Here is a 16,988-nt window from a genome sequence, read left to right as displayed (position 1 = left end):
AAAGATGCCAAAATTGTCTGAAATTATACGTAATTTTGGTCTAATATTTTCACCGGGTCATTTCAGTTGACGCGACGCTTTTGCTATTCACCATGGGGAGTAAAACAGTGAAAACCGCGCAAGGTAGCAAACCTCCCCGAGCAGGGGTTTAAGAAGAGGAGGGGGGTTGGCTTAGTGCGGAGCTTAAGCTACCGGATGTAGCCGGTGGACACGGCCGGCAGCGACTGGAAGCACAAGGGATAGTGACTAGAGAGAGAGAGAGAGAGGGAGAGAAAGAGGGGAGCTTTCAGGAGAGGGAGGGAGGGGGGGGAGAGAGAGAGAGAGAGAGAGAGAGAGGGGGGGTGGGGGGGTGTTATATCATCACAAAGCTCGCAGGCGGTGTGTGAATTGATGGTGTCCACACTCTCTCTTATCTCCTCCCCTAAGCTAAAGCTAGGCTAAGCCCGAGAGTTAGAGAAAAGAAAGAGGGAGTTAGAGAAAGGGAGGGGGGAGGAGGTCCGGGTCCTGATCTCGAGATCTGACCGGGGATCTCCGGTTGACGGATCCGGAGATGGACTTCGACGACCACGACGAGCCGGAGGAGGAGATCGGGCTGCCGGTGGGCTCCGGCTACGAGGCTCCTCTGGGGAATTCCGGCAGAGGCGCTGCCGGAGGCGGCAAGGTGAGCGGAGGCGGTGGCAGCGGAGGAGGGGAAGCGGGGATGGTGGCGGTCGGGGGGGCGGGGGCGTCGGGTAACCGGAAGGTGAGCGGGGTAGGGGGAGGGAGGTACAGAGAGTGCCTCAAGAACCACGCAGTGAATATCGGGGGGCATGCGGTGGATGGGTGCGGGGAGTTCATGGCGGCCGGGGAGGAGGGTACTCTGGACGGGCTGCGCTGCGCCGCCTGCAGCTGCCACCGGAACTTCCACCGGAAGGAGACGGAGGGCGGCGTCGCCCCCGGAGCCGGCGTGATCGGGGCGGAGTACCACCACCAGTTCTCCCCCTACTACCGGACGCCGGCGGGGTACCTGCACCACCACCACCACATGGCGGCCGCGGCGGCGGCCGCGCAGCAGCAGCAGCACCGGCCGGCGCCGCTGGCGCTTCCGTCGACTTCCGGCGGCGGGGGGTACAGCAGGGAGGAGCAGGAGGACATCTCGCACCCGATGATGGGCGGCGGAGGCGTGGGAGGAGGCATCATCGGCAGCGGCGGAGGGGGAGCGTCGGGGTCGGGGAAGAAGAGGTTCCGGACCAAGTTCACTCAGGAGCAGAAGGACAAGATGCTGGCATTCGCGGAGAAGGTGGGGTGGCGGATCCAGAAGCACGACGAGGCGGCGGTGCAGCAGTTCTGCGAGGAGACGTGCGTGAAGCGCCACGTGCTCAAGGTCTGGATGCACAACAACAAGCACACGCTGGGCAAGAAACCCTAGCTTTGTCGCCAACCTCACCACACTTCTCTTAGAGAAAAGGGGTGTGGTGGGAGTTAGGGTTTCTTACTTGGCTTTGCTTCTTTGCTTCTTTCTATCTATACTTCTAGCTATGCTGCTTATCTTCTTCTCTCCAGCTGGGGACTGTTTTAATTATATCCTTCTTTTCAAATGTAGCGGTAGTGTTGTTTCTAGGGTTTTCTTTTAAACTATCTTTGATTTTATGTTGTTGGAGGATGGGATGGGGATTGGGCGAGACAGGATGGTTGATGGTTTTAATGAATCTGATCTTGGGGATGGGAAGGGAGGTGGATAGGGGTGGGACGGTGTGGAGGGCCATTGCTCATTAATTAACTTGTCATTGTTATTTGTAGTACTTTAGGCGATGGAGTCAACTCATGGTGAGGAAACTTAAAGGGTAAGCAGCTGGTAATGAAGACGGATGTAGGAGAGGGAGGGGGTGAGGAGAGGGGGAAGATTGCTATTTGATAAAGAGAGAGAGTGTGTGGTTTCTTGGGGAGTGGGTGGGTGGTGATGGGTACTGTTGGATTCCCCTCCCTTTATTTCTTTCTTTACTTTCTTTCTTCTCTTGCTTATCTTCCGATCCTTTGTATGTATCTCAAGAATTCCACGAGCTGTTTTATGAGACTCGAAACGTGTCCTCCATGCAATGCTCTACCTGCATTTCCGACTACATCTATGCTTTGTTATATTGTGCTGTATGCGTGCTTGTCTCTTGGTGTTTTTGTTGCTTTGAGGGAAAGCAAGGCTTCCACTCTTCTTCTCCATTCTTTTGTCTTTGTCCATAGTTTATAAGACCTTTATAACCCCCAAGAGAGAGAGAGAGAGAGAGAGAGAGAGAGAGAGAGAGAGAGAGAGAGAGAGAGTGAAGTGGTAGCGAAGAGAAGCAGCAGTGACTGAGATTCCGTAGGAGAGGAACGGAACGAAGAGACTTGAATTCCTCCTTATAAATTCTCTTTCCTTTCCTTCCTTGGCCTCTCACTCCCTCTTTTTTACTCACCTCTCTCTCTCTCTCTCTCTCTCTCTCTCTCTCTCATCTCTAACGTTGAGATGATCTCCAGCTTTCTGGTTTTACTTGCTACCATAAATGGGCAGTTGCATCGGCCATGGATGAGAATCACGATCTCTCTCTCTCTCTCTCTACTGGTATCTGAGGTTATATAGACTATTAGCCCTCGTCAACCTCGAACTGCACCTGGGAGGCATATTAAATACTACTATTATATCACCTTTGGTGAGTAAGCGAGTGCAGCTCCTCGCCATTAAGTACTCCGATGGTAGCTGTTGGAGCTTTGTCCACTTCCCCACCCTCTGGCCCTGGCCTGTTGTCTCGGTCCCAAGACCAAGTCCCATTAAACTTGCACAAAGAAGAAGAAGAAGAAGAAGATTAGATAAGAGAAGAAAGATGACGGCCTTTAAATGAAACACTACGGAGAAGACCGCATGCTTTCTTGTTCCTTCTGTTCCACTGCCCCCTTAGCTTCTTGGAGGCCGCCATCTTTCTCGAAACCTCCAACCCCCTGAAGAAGCCGGCCCTGTGAGTCCTCCTCACGACACCACAGCGTTGACCCCCTGATGGCCCGACAACTTCGTCTCCGTGTGCGGACTTCTTCTTAGGTCTTAATGAATGAGAGAGAGGGAGGGAGGGAGGGAGGGAGAGAGAGAGAGAGAGAGAGAGAGAGAGAGAGAGAGAGAGAGAGAGAGAGGGTGCGATCTCTGGCGGATTCGCAGGTACAACTTAGTTTGAAGCGGTCGTTGAATAATTAGGGCCTGGGTCCGTGGAGACCGGGGATTGCCCGTATGGCTAGGTCCGTAGGAATATGATAGCTAATAAATGGCTGCCGGTTCAAGTGGTCCACCACCCCATCAATTCTCGGGTCCCGGATCGAACTAAGAGGGAGTGGATGAGAGCTGATGGATCCGAGGCATTGATGGAGGTGTGGTCCCTTGGAAAAGCTGGACCAGTGTTTTGGTCGCCCAACCTAAGACCCATACCAGTGGGGCCCATGAATGTGATATGGGCTCTTTTTGGGGGTTGTCTTCTTCTAGGTTTTGGAGGACTTGTCATGAAAGCTTTAGCTGCTTCTCCGAGCTCCTTCTTCTCCGTGGGATTCTGCTGGAAGGAAAGGGCCATCAGAGCTTGGCCATGAGCTTGGAATTCGATTGCCTGCTAATTAAGGAAGGGAGAGGGAGTAGTGCATGAGTGTGCGCTGTCTCCTGAGAGGAGGGATGTCTCCTGCGAGCAGGGTGGTTTAGTCCCATAAATCTAAGTTAGCTAGAAGAGTTGGGAGAGATCATTGGCGTCTAAATCTATTTGATGGTTCTAACATTTATATGCTACCCCTTTTTTCTCTCTCTCTTTTGAGTTACAACACCATCTTTTCTCAAATGAAACATCTTCCCATACATCACAAAACACACACACGCACACACACACACACACACACAGAGAGAGAGAGAGCTTTTGGTACAATCGGGTTAACACTTGTTTTGTTTCTGCATGTTTATGGCTTAACTACTTCACTCTCACAAGGCAATTTTCAGATTTATGGTAATTCTCTCTCTTTTTGTTTTTACTGTTAAGTGGAGGAACTAAGAAACTTCCCCCAGTAATTTTGATGAATGGAGTAAAATGTACAAAATAAAGATTGAAAGAAGTTACAGGTTTATGGTTATTGAATCACATTATGAGTAATATGCATATTAATTGCGTAACATGCTTCCTTGAGGCATAATGGATGGAACAAGATCTATGGCCATTAGGCAGTGGTACATCAATACAGTGGTATATAGTTTTGGCATAAAGAAGTTTTCATGGCACTCACTTTGGGTTGTTGTATCTTTATCTACAATCATGAATTGCGACTCGAACGCTTACAAATTACTTTATTTTCCATCTTTGAGACTTCTTAATAAAATGTGACAATATTGCCTTCTCACATCTAGAGGGACATGTTACCTCAATATCTTCATCTAGAAGTAAACATAGGTTACAAGTGTATATTTCCTTCCTTCTAACTATTTGTCGATCTTTTTCAGTTGTGTTCCTTACAATGTTGTCTGAGGTCATATTTCTGAATTTGGTCTAAACTAAAGATGACACTTGAGATTCATGGGAACCTATGTAAGGAATGTTTATTCCTAATCAAAATATAGCCCTAGAGGATTTTTGATGACCTATTGTCATATGACTACCAAGCATGTAAGTTAAACATTGCAAATTTCTATTGACACTGCTTATCTAAATTATTTAATTTAGTCCTAATTAAACTAATCCAAGAGTAACTTAAGTCCTCATAATGTGGGGAACCAAAACAATTGAATATAGAGATTAGGCAACATCTTAGCTAGTTGGAATAGTCGGTAAATTAGTATACCATCTTGAAGGTGTAACACTGAATTTCTTGCTAAACTACAAAACTAGTCCGAGTGTCAGACTCTTATCTTGGTACAGAGAGCACAAATCTTCTTGTATTTCTCTGAACAAAAATATTTTTATAGTTGCTTAAATGTGTTTGTTGTGCTTTTTGCTCTGGTTGGTTAATATTCCACTTGTGATGAACTGAGACCAAGGCTTGCCATAGTGACACTCCTTTGCTTAGCCATCAAAAGGTTACAGGCTTGAGGGCATACCCAAGAATTTGGACTAGGAAATTATAGTGCTGGTGGGTCTTCCTCTTTCGAAAAAAAGAAAAAAACACTTTATAATTCACTTGCTTTTAATAGATTCTCCCAATTATGTTTTCTTTCAATAGCCTTTACCTTGTTCCATGTGCTCTCTCCGCATTAACAGATGCTTTCTCTGATATACTTTCTCTGATATACGACATTCGATGAAGAAAGTGATGGAGAAGGATTAGGCATTAGCTTCCTCAAATCCTTTAATCTTTTTATAAACCTAAGATCTTAGATATGGGGCCTATTTGATAATCTTATAAATTGCCTTAAACTAAAGCATGGCATGAGATCCTTGCAATGTTGCTCAACTTATTTCGAGGAGAGCTGCAGGTGACCTTTTCAGCAATTTGTTAATGGTTTTTGTTGCATCTGAGCTTATGATAAGGTATTTCAAGGGTGAGATGTCTCATTGACTTTCAATCTAATATGTGAAAAGTATCCAATGGAGTGAAGGTCTTTGTATGTTTTCTGTGAAGTGTTATAAGTAGGATATTGGAGAAGCTATATAGATTAGAAAATATTTAGATTCAATTAATGAACTGCATTGTTTCAATATAACAAATTGGAAAAGTATTTAGATTAAGATGGATTTGGATTCAATGAACTATTTGATGTTAATGTAAGAACATTTCCTCTAAAACTAAGGCATGCAAGATATATAAAACCAAAAGATCTTCTTGTTGGCTTGTTGCCTCTTTTAAGTGCTTGCTTTTAGAATTTCTAATATGCTTCTTCTTTTTTCCACTAATTGTCCAGTTCATCACACTTGGGTGATTATGCATAGTAAAAATATATGAAATTAGTAGATTAAGTTTTGCCCGACGGTTAGACAATAAATAAATAAATAAATAATGCAAGGAATTACTAGACCCATTATGGCCCAATTGGGCTATTTCAGATATGTCTTGACAAATTTGAAAGCAAGATCAGTAAAATAGGGGACTAACTTTTGCAGCAAAATTGCTATACAATGTAATTTCACTTCACTTAATAGTGTCTGGCTTTTCCTTTTTTGTCTAGTCCAAATCAAGCATCACCCAAATGTTTTTTTTGGGGACTAAGATTAGACTTTAAAAGGTAACTTAGAACAAAGAAAGAAGCATAACTCTAGATGAACACTCCTTACTATCTTATCAGGAGTATATCAAGCCAAAATGAAAATGGAAGAAAAAAAACTTTTTGCGGGGGAAAGAATTAAACTATTTCTAAGATATGTTAAGTTTCATATTAGGAAAGACATAATATCTAGTACTATAACTTATAGCAGATGAAATTCACCATAAATAAGAAAGACAGGAAGAAAATAAGTTTTTTTTTTTTTTAACAAACAGGTACTGATATTATCATTTAAAACATTAAGCTACCATCATCATATATGGTGTAAAGATTACATGGAACAAAAAAGAACAAACATTCAACTCTGTGCGGTAGCTGTAAACAATTTATGAGAGTCAAACAAGTTGCTAGGAATAGCTTGAGTTGCACCTAATTGCTATAAACCAACACAACTTAGAAGGAGTTTGAAACTGAAAAAGATACTTAATTGTCATTTGTAATTAAAAATTAGCACAAAGGAAATTAAATTTTCTAGAATTTGGTTTTAAAATAAGTTAGCCTGGTTTGACTTTCTTTATGCTTGGACAAGTTAATTGGTTTTATAACAATTGGCTTCTTTCTATATCTTAAGAACATCGTTTGATAAATTGAAAAATTTAAAGTATTTGAGATGTTTATTTTTCAAAGCAGAAAAAGAAAATGAATGTTGAGTATGCCTCATGTTTTATTTTTGACAAGTATAGTTATTACTAGACAAGGTACAAGTAAACTGTGCTGACTGAAGATAAATAATAGAAAATATGAAAAGTTAAAATAAAAATCCATGACAACTACCTACAAGAACTTTAAACACATTGTCAAAGTGAAGAAAGATGAAATTAGTGTAGAATTTTATGAAGTGCTATAGATGCTAATGCACATGAAAGATACATATACTAAAATTATTTTTAAATATGAAGTGCTATAGATCCTAATGCAATAATCCACTCCTTTTGGTTTGCAATGACAACTTTTCCATAGCTTCCGTGAGTTTCAAACCCACAATGACTAGTTGTTACTAGTTGTTGGATAACTTCTACTAAATAAAGGAAACAATTATAAAAGAAGAGTAGGTTTATAAATTTTATTAAATATAAATTTAAAAATATTACATTTAAAATTTAAAAGGAATAAAATATATTAATTAAATTGATCATAAGTTAAAACAAGAATAATAATTTTTAATTATCTATTCTTTTTAAGTTATATGCATTAACAACTTAGATAATGAAGAACAAACAAAGTTATAGAAACTAATTGAATAACTTTGTGAAAAGGAGAAAATATTAGAAAAGAAATAGCATGAAGTTGACATAATGAAACATATTTTTTTTCTTAATAATGCAACTCAAAGTTTAATTAAATTAAGTATCAAATTTAAAAATTGGATAATTTATTTTCTTTTTAAATTTATTCTCTATATCATAAAATGTTCTGCATGTATATATGAAGAAGCATATGTACATTAGTATCAACGTAAATAAATAAATCTTAGTGGAGAAAATTAATTGTGCTTTAAGTCAAGTGGATTGGTTATTTCTAGGCATGCATAAAAACTAGAATGTTGCATAAGAAATTATAATAGGCTACAAAGCATGTTTGCTAGGCAATATGCGCTTCTCTTTATGGTAAGAGTTAAAGAGATATATCAAAATTTACAATGTTCAAATATAATCATGTTAATCGATAAATCATTATTGATTTTTACTGTATTTTCTAATTTAATGTCATGTGCTCAACCACCTCACACATGCAGTTATATATATATTAATCCAGCACAATTTTTAGCAACTAATAAATCTTTGGTTTTCTTGTCTAAAAGTATGTGTTATCTGTTTACCCCTTTAACATGCATGAATCATGATTTTAGGGTTTTAATCAACAAATCCATATCTTCTGCCAATGCATGTACGTGTAGTAACAAACACAATATAAATCATCCAGATAAAACTAAGTAAAAATATATAAAAAATTTTAAGAAATAGATCCATTAATAAAACATAGCAAGAATCAACAAATGAGAGGAATCAATTGTACAACAAAATATAGCTAATGATGTAAATGATCATCTTCATACTAAATAGTCATTATCATCATTTAGTCAACTACTACTGTGAGGGAATATGCTTAGGGGCGCCCATGAATTGCACACGAGAAGTTTAATATTGGACCTAAAACCACTGAATTAGAAACTCCATGTAGCACAACGAACACACCATGTTTTCTTGTGCACTTTACAAGATCCATTTAGCATTACTCTACACCAAGTATGCATCGTAAAGATTATAGTAAAAATTAAACAGCTATCAAATTATTGCTCTAGATATCCTTTATTTGTAATAATCAATTGAGTCATACCGAAAAAGTAGAAAACTTTGAATGCAGATCTAGCATATGCAGCTTGTTGTTTAGATTTTCGCCCCTTATATCATATTAGCTATAAAATGACATATTTTAGAAAATATAGGTTAATGAGAATTTAATTTGAAGAGAGGGATACCTATTCTTTTTTCCATATACATTGAATTTTTTAATTAGCATTTTCATTAAGGCATGTTTGGTGGCTAGTAAATTGCAGTTGCGTAGAGTTGGAATTTTAGCAATACAAATATTATAATACAAACTATGCTCTAACATAATTTTGATGGATATCTTAGATTGCCCTTAATTACCATAACTTTACCTACGATCTTTTCGCGTTGTAGTTTGAGTAGCAATTTTGTAAGCCTAATTATTGCAACTTCTTTTCTTCTGGAATGGTTGTTTCATTACCAAGTGCAAATTCATTTTTGTTGCAGTAATTAATTTTTCGAAAGTCTAAAAGATGTTTTTAGGCGCGCGCGCCATTCATCCTTAATGTTGTTTTAGCTCTTTTATTTATGATTATTTCGATAATCAATGAAAAAGGTTGGTAGGTGCTTTTTCTTCCTATGGAGAGAGAGAGAGAGAGAGAGAGAGAGAGAGAGAGAGAGAGAGAGAGAGAGAGGAGCTACTTTTCTGAAAAGAAAAAGTAAATTTATGTATAACTCTAGGTTATACAAGGTAAATGCTGCAAAGCCAACCAATGGCCACAAAGGTTTCTAGAAAAGTTGTACCTAAGTAGCTCAATGCAACAGAAAGCAATCCATATAACTCCATATTTACACCAACCTCATGCCTCCTTCAATCGCTACTGGGCCACCCCTGGTTGATTTGCAGCAGAGAACTTTATAAATTGCAAAACAACAATTTTCAAGTCAGACAATATGCCAGAAAGATCTGCTCGCTCCTCAGGAGCTCTGATTAAAGCATGGATATAAAATGAGCCACATCACTTTGCCGTCAAGCCAGGCCTGGTGGCATCCAAGCTACATTCATGTTGCTGCCAGAAAGACGAGTTCTATGGTCCATGGCAACCATCCATCCGGCCACGGGCCAGAAGGACACATACACACACACAGAGAGAGAGAGAGAGAGAGAGAGAGAGAGGGTTTCTTTGGATGTGGCTTTGGAACTTTATGCCATTATGCTTCCAAAATGCATGTGCTTGCAGTCTCGGTTCTAGAAAGCACATAGCAAAAGCTCCCATAAGAAGACATCGATTCCATGGGATGGAATCCTCTTTCCTTCCAAACACTAAAGTTGAACTGCCGATTGGAAACGCAGCCCGCTTTACCAAGCTGGAGGAGGAGGAGGAGCAGCAAAAGAGCAGCAGCCATGCCTATTTTAGACTCTTCACCTTCTTTTTTTCTTTCTTTATAATCTTGATTTGCATGTCTTCCAGATTTACTAATGCAGGTCCTAAAAAAAAATAAAATATATATTTCATATATATTTTGTGAAAATGGTGTATCTCTTATGCATTGTATGTGCTGAAGTCTACTATTGTTAGGTAGGTGGATAGAAAGAGGGATGTGCTCAGGGACTTGAATTTGCTGCTATGATGCCCTTTAACTTTTTTGCCTCCACATTGCTGCTATGTGTTTCATGTCTCCACATGCCTCTTGATGGACTCATGATTCCTTTCACTTTTGTGTTTGCTTTTTCCTTCATAAGAAAAATATACATTTCATATTTACTCTGACATAATTGAGAGAAAAGAGAAGTATGTGAGATTATGTGAGATTAAACTAAGAAATATTTATATTTATAGAAACATATAGTGTATTTTTAAATTTACTTTGAACAATCTTAATCACCTAGATCGCAGGCGCCAAATAATTTTCAATAGCAACAAAGTCCTTAAGATGAATGATGAGATTGGATGCAAGTGGGTTTGACGATCTTCCAAACTGAACCCTGGATTATTAGTGTATTTGGGTCTAAATTTTGATCCAAACTCTAGCGATTTAATAATTGAAATGAATCCAAGACTAGAGAGTTTTTTGTTTTTTTTTTCCCTTGCAACTTATGTAGGCAATTCTTAAAAAACACTAAAGTCTACAGGTTCACATTGAGTATATTCAGATCATACCTACGTAGGTATTGCTGCTTGCTAAGGTAAATTCCTTTCGTGTTCCTAAAATAATTCATTGGTGACATAATTTGATATGGAGCTAACAAATTTTGTAAAAAAACAGGAAGGGTGATTGATGACATGTCTATTAATTTTGATATATATTTGTTCACTCAAGTGTGTAATTTCAATTACATTAGAAGGCAAATGAAATGGAACGATGTTATGTGCTTTCATAACATTATAATATCCAAGACAAACTGCTTTATTAAACTGCGAAAGAAAAAATCTTGTTAGTTATGCCTTTTTAAGTTTTAGCCCATGAAAGATATAGAAGCAGCCATCAAAATATAAATTCACAGACCTCATGGATATGCCATCTCTTGACATTGAGATTTGGCATGTAGGATTCTATGTTGTTCTTTTCAGTTATATCACATACAGGAAATCCTCTTTCATTTTGTATGGAGTCTGCATGCATAGCCAAATAGTTATGACATGGACTACTATTTCAAAAAGTGACTATATAGATTAGCTAACCACTAACATAAACATTAAAAAAAAATTAATAATGTGCATGGTCTTGTAGTTTTCAAATAGAGGTATGCCAATTTCCACATCATGAGCAGTAGACCATATGCATCAGATTCCAAATATCATTTTGATTCCTTAGATAAGCTCCAAAATTAGCACATTGATTCATCTCGATTCTTGGGAAAGGCCCCAATGTTTTATTATGCCTATCTTCCAAACTATATGAATGATTGATAGGCCCCTAGTCAGACTTGATATTGACCTTTCATGGGGGGAAAAAGGCATTCAAGAAACAGTATGTATGTTTGAGGGGATCGTATTCCCCCATACAATTACATTTGTAGATAAGCATCAATTCAGGCTGGCCTGACCACTTCTCCTCTCCATTAATTTCTGTGCTTAGGTAAACACAAACAGTATTAGAATTTTATTTTCAAACTGAAATTATTGAAGATGCCAGCTGACCAAACTGAAATTATTGAAGTTTAGGTCCCACCTTTCGTATGATTCGGAAGACCAAGGGTATCTGGAGAAGGGGAACATTGTTACAACATTGTTCTGCTAACTACGAAATAAACTCTAGCGAATATCAACCGATGTCCCATAAAACATATATTTCACTCTCCTATGAATTATGTTGGTTATCTCCATCTAACTTCGTATAATATTCATTTATGCAACCAAAATTTTGCTATCTTATATAGCCTATGTTGAATGAATGACGAATTCAACTGTTTCAAATGGTTTCCTCTCATCTACTAATTAAAAGATAGTCAGCATTGCTACCTACCCAACTCTTCTTGCTGCACAACATTTATATCCATATTCAACAATAGGAACTGATGACAGACTTTCACCAGTCATGTCGACCCAAACAATATATATAGGATTGGAAGAGACTTGACTAAAGGACATTGATGCATGATGGTGTAGCACTAGAACAGCCTGGTGAAGCTATGGCCTGAGTAATTGGCAACAATTTGGTCCCACTCAGTGACCCCGATGCAGTCGGACAACCATCTTTGGCTAGCAGGATCTGACCTGACACAATCTAGTTGTGTTTGCCACTTTGTTGGTGCTATCAATATCAATCATACTGAAGCTTGTGAGATATCCAAAAGAGAGGTTTCTGAAGGGTCTTAGCCTGAGGCATCCATCCCTAGGCCAATTGCATCATTGTCTGATGAGCACACACTGGACTCGATGTGTGTGTGGGGAGCCCCGTGAACCAAGTTCTCTTTGTGGACCACTCTTGGGCTTTGGAGCCTTGTCTCCCATGTCGTAGATGTTATAGGGTGGCTCTCTCTTTTCCAGAGTTTGAAATCTATATTTCAGTGGCCTTACGTGGGAGCTACCGAGTCAAAAAGGTAGGTCTTGATGAACCCAATGAGGGCTCAGTCTACCGTCATGGAGCCAATGTGTTCCAATGGCTGGTCTAAGGATATGAACATTCTTTTTCAAAGGGCGAGCATGGTCATGGTCCTCCAACCTCGAGGGAAGAGGAGTATGTCCCACTTGGATAGGATTGGTGACACATCCATCCCCTTTTAAATATGATGAATGGAGCACAATCTTTTTTTTTTTTTTCTTTTTTTAAGCAACAAGGTTGGACCTTTTATTTATGGTCCCTAATAGAGCAACGAGTTATACGTACACCATGTGCATCCACAGGGCTGTACACCACACCAATCAGGTCATCTCCTTCATGTGGGCCAATCATCGAGATGAGCGCATGGAGTCTACAAGAAGGAGACGAGGTGATTGGCATGATGCGTGCCACGAGGTGCCCGTGGTGGTGTAAGATATAATTTCTCTTAATAGAGCATGGGTTTATGGATTTTCGAATCAAGTAGGTGCCAATCACCTTGCAGAAAGTCTCTCCTGATTCCATACCAAACTAATAGATTAGATTGAGCTATATAAATTTTAAGTTTTGATGCCAGCTTAGAACGAACTAAGTCTCAATTGAGCTATAATCTGCTAAACATTATTTGAATTATGTAAACATATGAGAGTGCATCTAAAATTAATATTCACACCTTTAGTTATAATTGACTGTTCAACATACATCATTTAGTACATACATAGCATCAAGAAAGGCTGATTGCAATTATCATTGTAAGTATGTTACCTGTCAAGATTTAATTAAAACTATAAAACGTGAGGAGTGCAAAGAAGATCAAGGAAAAGAGAGAACGCTAAACGTTCAACCTGCTTAGATAACTTGGGAGGAAGAAATCAAAGCCCGGAGCTTCCAAGGAAATGAATCCTCCTCAATGATTAAAGGATCCAATTTTGTTTGAAACCAGGAACTTTTGGCATTCTTTTATTCCACAGAATCCGAGATATAGCAGCAGCCAAAATATCCCATCCAGCTCTCAGATTCTTTTAATCCTTTTTTTTTCTTTCTCCAGGCACCAGGAATGAAGCTAAAGAAACAGGCCCAAACTAGTATTAATTCTCAACAATTTGCACCAGTTTGCACTGACCTGCACCTCAGCATCAATAGCATTCAAATCCTGAGATGCCCCACAAGGATTCAATCAGCAGATACCAACCACGAGGCCATCATCCTCTGCCACGGAAATCATGAAAGTAATGGAAAATGTAACTAAGAAAGCTTCAATTGAAGTGTTTCATTACATCCCCCTTTGCTTTTCTGAAAACCAATGCACTCTTTCTGCCTGCATACCAGCTGGTCCCCGTTAAAAGGGATTAGTCTTTAGATGGGATTTCGAAAGGAGCAAACTTCCAAGTGCACTCAGGAGGGCCAATTAATTTCATAATAATAGACCTTGGAGGTTATTGAAGGGCCAATCAAGGCTCAGCCCAAGCCCGGCCCAAGCATGTCAAGGTCCAAGATGGCCTGTTTGTGGGCACTAATCCCCATGGACCCAGCTTAGAATCAGGTTTAATTAGATTATGTCGAAATCTTAAGCTACATGCAAAATCTAATCAGGTCTAATTATATTTCTCATTAAACATGCGGATTTATGGGGTTTATTTTTCTCAACAAACCACTATTACATGGACCACCCAGATAGGTTTGTTACACTATTATCTGAGACAGTGCAACCTGAAAAATACCCTTCTTTGGTTTCTAGTACCTGCATAATAGCACAAAAAAACATTTGAAGGTTGGCCTTGTCCCAGTAAAATTCTCATGAGACAACCAGACAGCAGCAAGTCGACTACACCACGAAACAAGCCAAACTCTTCAGAGGTCAGCTTAGCTTCGGATCAATATACTGGATCATTCTAGTTCAGTTGGTTGTATTTGATTGAAGCTAGATTTTGGATAATTGACTCATTTAGGGTCCGTTTGGATGATTAAGCCGAAAATCCAAATAGATTAGTGGATTGGGCTGGCCTACTCCAAATCTATTTCTAGGTACTTATGAATATAGGCTTAGCCCAGCCCATAATTCTACGATTTTACTGATTGTACTAGCCCAATCAACATATCCAATAGGATTTTTAGCCGAATCATCCAGACAGGCCCTCAAACTAGTTATGTAATAGGCCTGAATAGACTTGAGTTCATATTCAGTTTATGCAGTCTTAATAAGAATAAGCTGAAGTAAATTTGTAGAGATAATATGAATAAGCTTACTATGAAGTCCTAAAGCCTAGGTTAGCTTCTGCCTAATCAACACAGAACAAGTAGCTCTGGATTATTTGAAGAAGTTGGATCGATCCAAGTTGCAAACCAGTTCGGGTGTTCGAGACCAAGATGTGCAAGACTCAGAAGAACAAGCATAACTCTTAATCAATCTGCTTCGATAGTTCAAGCCTCGTTTATTTAGCTTCAAACCAAGCTTGATTTGAGCTTTCTTGAAGGATGCTCGAGCTCCTCAGTTCATTTGAAAGCCCTAATCGAACAGTTTGTGTTAAATAGTTATTTATGGAGCTCATCTCAGCAGAAGGCTCTACAGCTGTTAAGTCTTTAGGTCCAAGGTACAGTTGCCTTGAAAGCCCGCACATCAACCACTTTCAAGTTACATACCATCTGCAATGTCTATCCAATTTTTTGACTAGAGCACCTTGATAGAACCTGATTCCATGAGGACCGCAATTGATTGGGACGAATCATAATTGTTAGTAGTACCGCTCGAAGCTTATAAATAGGCCAATCTTCTTGCAAATATAGGGCTCAAGTACTATGAGGACACCAATCGATTGGGTTAAGACTGTTACTGTTAGTAGCATCGCTGGAAGCTTATGAACAGGCTAATCTTCTTGCAAAGATAAGTTCGATTGTTTGCAAGTTCCAGTGCAAATTAAAGAAAGGTTACCAAATTTTAACCTAAAAAAGTAAGCTTACCAATGGAAATCATGCAATACAGACATACAAAGTGAATACTGCTAACGGGATAAATTCGGCAGCAGCGGTATATTTAGGAGGTTTTCTGTGTCATTGAGTCCAATCCCATCTCTTTACTACTATTTTGCTCATCAGACTATAGTCTAGTGCAGCTTTTTTTTTTTTTTTTTTGCTTAAAACAGGTGCTTCATACAGTACGTGTGTGAATACACCCAATAAGATCAAAATACAGTAACTCACGGAGTGCCGATGGCAACTCCCCCTCCCCCGACCAAAGAGCATACCCCGAATGGTGGGCCACGAAGGCAGCTACCCAATCGGCTGCCCCGTTGGCCTCCCTAAATACATGCTTGGCCTGGATGGCCATCCCATCTCTCATCATCGCCACAATATCGCGGATCAAGGGGTGGTCTGTGCCCCCGCCCCTCAACCCCCTCTGTATCCACCCGATGACAGTGGCCGAGTCACCCTCTAACATAATCGAGCTGGCCCGCAGTACAATCCGTGCATGACGAAGACCTGCCCAGGCTGCACGCAGCTCTGCTCCGAGAACCGATGTATCAAACAACTGGCAGCCACCTGCAGCTACTGCCCTAGTGTGCGGGTCCCGTATGACAAAGCCTGCACCGCCACGAGTGCCGCCATCCAAAACCGACCCATCGAAGTTGACCTTGAGGAAGCTCGGGGGTGGGGGCTCCCAGGTGAAAAACACCATCCGAGGAGCTGCCGAAGCAAGAGAGGAGCCCCAGGTGTCCCAAGCTGTCAAAGGTCTGTCCGTAGGTAGGGTGGCCCTGATCTCTGTGGCCTGTGCCCGAGCAAGCTCTGCCACAAACCTCGGTGACATCGTACGCTCGCCAAGAGTACGAGCGTTCCTAGCTAACCAAATCTGATATGCTGTGCAAGTCACTCTGATACCCTCCTCGCGAGTTTGTGAACTGGCTAACCACTGTCGTATCACTTTGAGAAACTGTAATCGCGCACTCCGCGCTCCCTGCTGGATCCCAGTCCACTGCCATGTCGCCCTCGCCCATGTACACTGGAAGAGCACATGGTCCACTGACTCCTCAGCTCCAGACGTCTCACACTCTGCCGGGACCCCCCGTCTAGTGCAGCTTTGATATTTATTTTTTTTTCTTCCAGGTAAAAGGGAGGTGGCAATACCTCAGCAATTTTATAAAGTTCTCTTAAGAAAATACATCCATGGAGATTAGCGTTTACAAGAGTAGATAGAGCAGGTGGAAGATTTTCGGCTCCTTTTTCCGGCCAATCAGTCTGCTGGTTGATTGCCTCCTTAGAAAATGTGGGTAGCCTAGCTTCTTCTCTTGCTAAAACGACCAACTCCTCAGGAAGTCCAACCTCAAAACCTTGGCAAACCCTTTATATGAGCATAAGAAACCCACCAACGACGAGGGGTTCCTTGTTGGCGACTAGTTCAGTCCTCCACTTGTAGAAATGCACCGAAGGTAAACATAAACCACTGCTGCAAACCTACGAGC

The 16,988-nt window shown here is 40.5% G+C and overlaps 1 protein-coding gene across 1 annotated transcript; it reads left to right on the top strand.

The window, feature by feature from the left end:
• Nucleotides 1-341: 341 nt before the first annotated feature.
• On the top strand, nucleotides 342-10,008 carry LOC103719099 (zinc-finger homeodomain protein 1-like). Its single transcript, XM_089924357.1, has one exon. The coding sequence runs from the start codon at nucleotides 551-553 to the stop codon at nucleotides 1,406-1,408; it is 858 nt and encodes a 285-aa protein (XP_089780483.1). The 5' UTR covers nucleotides 342-550; the 3' UTR covers nucleotides 1,409-10,008.
• The last annotated feature ends 6,980 nt before the right edge of the window (nucleotides 10,009-16,988 follow it).

Source organism: Phoenix dactylifera, chromosome 7, assembly GCF_051530095.1.
Source record: "Phoenix dactylifera cultivar Ajwa chromosome 7, Ajwa_hap1_PhDact_Kaust_v1.1, whole genome shotgun sequence".
In the NCBI taxonomy this organism is placed as follows: domain Eukaryota; kingdom Viridiplantae; phylum Streptophyta; class Magnoliopsida; order Arecales; family Arecaceae; genus Phoenix; species Phoenix dactylifera.
The sequence above is the reverse complement of the archived record's forward strand: the minus strand, read 5'-3'. Positions and strand labels throughout refer to the sequence as shown.